This window comes from Anomaloglossus baeobatrachus, chromosome 1, assembly GCF_048569485.1.
Source record: "Anomaloglossus baeobatrachus isolate aAnoBae1 chromosome 1, aAnoBae1.hap1, whole genome shotgun sequence".
NCBI lineage: Eukaryota > Metazoa > Chordata > Amphibia > Anura > Aromobatidae > Anomaloglossus > Anomaloglossus baeobatrachus.
Genome location: NC_134353.1, coordinates 845,564,436 through 845,567,529, shown reverse-complemented (window position 1 = coordinate 845,567,529; position 3,094 = coordinate 845,564,436). Strand labels below are relative to the sequence as shown.

The 3,094-nt window shown below is 43.1% G+C and overlaps 1 protein-coding gene across 1 annotated transcript; it reads right to left on the bottom strand.

Annotated features, from left to right (window-relative positions):
- Positions 1–1,146: 1,146 nt before the first annotated feature.
- FOXD1 (forkhead box D1) lies at positions 1,147–2,815 on the bottom strand. The gene has a single exon (XM_075342144.1). The coding sequence runs from the start codon at positions 2,638–2,640 to the stop codon at positions 1,624–1,626; it is 1,017 nt and encodes a 338-aa protein (XP_075198259.1). The 5' UTR covers positions 2,641–2,815; the 3' UTR covers positions 1,147–1,623.
- Positions 2,816–3,094: the final 279 nt, after the last annotated feature.

The window sequence follows — 3,094 nt, the reverse complement described above, 5'->3', positions numbered from 1 at the left end:
AAGAACACTTCGATATCAAGAGTTCACTTATGGAATTCTAAAGATCCAAAATTAAGTCTTTTAGGATTCATAAAAAATGAAACAAAAGAAGAAAAAAAAGGAAAGAAAAAAAGAAAAATCTTTCTAAAGTTATCTGAAATTAGGATAAATGTATCAATCTATACGTCATGCCTATCATTAACCATAAATATAGCTGTGCATCTATGTATAGAATCACCCAAATAGGCAGTTAGGTCATCCGTTTGCTTTGATCAATCTATTTGCTTCTATCTAACGTCTATCAATCTATCCACAAATTTGCTCAGGCTCCGTTTTATATATATATATATATATATATATATATATATATATATATATATATATATATAGAGGGAGAGAGAGAGAGAGAGAGATTTTATTTATATATATATATATATATATATGTATATATATATATACACACGTATATGTGTATATATATATGTGTATATATTATATATGTGTGTATATATATATATATATATACACACACAGATATATTATATATATATATACATATATACACCCACAGACGCACATATATATCTATATCTATATATATCTATATATATATATATATATATATACATGCACATGTATATATGAATATTGTTTATTCATATATTTAGAATGTATATATAATTTTATATATATATATATATATATATATATATATATATATATATGCACCATTCGTCTGTAACTATCTAGATAGACATAAGCAGATTGTATTGTAATGTAGTTGTATTATTTACAAATAGAAACGTAATAAAAATAAGTAAAAGTATTTAAAGACAAAGTAAACCGTCCAGAACTATGTTTCTATTTTCCTTTAGCAGTAAACTTTTCTGCATCCAGTGACTCGAAGAGATAACAAAAGTACAAAAAATATTCGGGACTGATTGTAACCCCATTTTGGTCCTTTTATTATTTTATCGCTTTGTGTTATTTTGTTTTTGTTTTTTTCCTTTTTTTTTGCACTATTACTCTTGGATATTTCTGGTACAGAATGCCAGTGTAACAGGGTAATATAAAATATAGAAAAGCCAGAACATATTTTATAATGTATTTTATAATGTATTTTTCCTCTATATAAATAGATATGAATGAAATAAACTTCACTATTGGTATTTTTTAAAATTAAACATTTTATTAAAAAAAAATCGTGAAAAATGTTGACATGAGCTCGATACAATAATACTTGGCAGTAAGAATTTTACATTAATAAGAACACTTAAGTAGAAAACCCCAGACTATTATAATACAAAACACAGGAGGAAATAAAGAATGACAGTTTTCTCTGTGTAAACATGTCAATCATTCTGGTGCACTAGAAAAGACTTATTGCTTTTATTCCTAGAGACTTGCTATGACTCTGGCAGACCTGAGAACCCCACAACTGGCAGAATGTGGGGTGAAGTACCATGCCACTGTGGTGAAGGCTTTTTTGCAATTTCTGGTTACCTTGGCTTGGTACGAACACACATTAGAGGTGGCAAGCATGGCTGCTAGGGCCTTCCTGGTATAACCAATGGCATATAAAGGCAACAGTAATGCAGAAGCCATAGAAAGGATCCTACCTTCTCAGCACAAGCCTGATTTGTATTAAGAGTTTGCAATCCTAGTGGTATAAGGTTCCCCATTGGTAAGAATGGTTCCAGGCTGCAGGGCCCCCCCTAGGGCAGCAGCAGGAGTGTTGGAGAAAGTCACCAGGGCCCTGGAGATAACGGGGACCCCAGATGCTTTGGAGGAAGGGTTGCTGCACTGGACTGGGCTCATGTCTCCACCAATGATGCTCTCAATGGAGAAGGTGGAGGCTCGGCTGAGCGCGGAGGTCTTGGCAGTCTGCAGGGAGGCTGGGAGAGCGGGGTTGAGCTGGTGAGGGTAGAAGGTGCATGTCCTGGGCAGGTCTGGGAGCAGGGATGGAGCTGGCATGGCACTAGCATTAGTTGGCTGTCTGTGTTGGGACTGGAAGGCAATCAAGGCAGAGTGTGGGTGATAGGGCTGCAGCTGGATGCCATAGCCACAGCTGTAGGGTCCATAGCCATAGGCTGGCAGGAAGTGCCCGGGCTCCCTCAGCAGCAGCTCCGGGGCTTGCTGCCTTTTGAAGCGCTTCCTCCTCCTGAGAAAACTCCCATTGTCAAACATATCCGCAGACTCGGGGTCCAGCGTCCAGTAGTTGCCCTTGCCCGGGTTGCCCGGCTCCCGGGGGATCTTCACGAAGCAGTCATTGAGGGACAGGTTGTGTCGGATGGAGTTCTGCCAGGCCGGGAACTTCTCCCGGTAATACGGGAAGCGCTGGCTGATGAAGTCGCAGATCTCGCTGAGGGTCAGCCTCTTCTTGGGGCTCTGCAGGATGGCCATGGTGATTAAGGCAATGTACGAGTAGGGGGGCTTCACCAGGGTGGTCTTACTGCCGCTGCCCGGCTTGTATGAGGGCTCTTTGGTTGGGGACCTGGGCATCAGCAGCTCCTCTGCCACCACCACCTCCTCCTCCTCTTCCTCCTCTTCCTCCGGAGCATAGTGGCCCCTGGGCTCCTCGTCCTCCCCCTCTCCCACCACATCTATGTCGGTCTCATCAGCCAGAGCAGAGGCATCGGTCATGTCAGAGCTCAGAGTCATGGCTTGGAGGGCAGCTCATAGGGCTGGGGGGGCTGGAGGAGACCCCCTGTCCCCTCCTGGAGCGCTGACCACGGCTACTGCTGCTGGGGTGAAGGGGCACAGAGCAGACCTGCTGCCCGCAGACATCAGGGGCAGAGCCAGGGAAGAGGAGCAGAGATCCGGGAGCAGAGGAACAGAGCTCCGGGAACACAGAACAGAGCTCCGGGAGCAGAGGGCGGCTCCACACTCCTTATAGCAAAGGCATCACATGGCAGCAACGTCACCGCCAGCCCCCCAGCCCCCACCCAGCACAATGGTCCTGCTGATCTGTGGGAGATGGCACCTGCACCCACATCACACACTGCACTGCCAGCACCGGCTACAAGGCTGCAAACTGCCAGAATCACCCTGCAGAGAGATGGAGAGAGAGAGAGAGAGAGACAGAGAGAGAAGGATAGATAGGTAGATAGATAGA

Coding starts and splice junctions, on each gene's coding strand:
- FOXD1 (XM_075342144.1), bottom strand. CDS start 2,640: ATGACTCTGAGCTCTGACATGACCGATGCCTCTGCTCTGGCTGATGAG.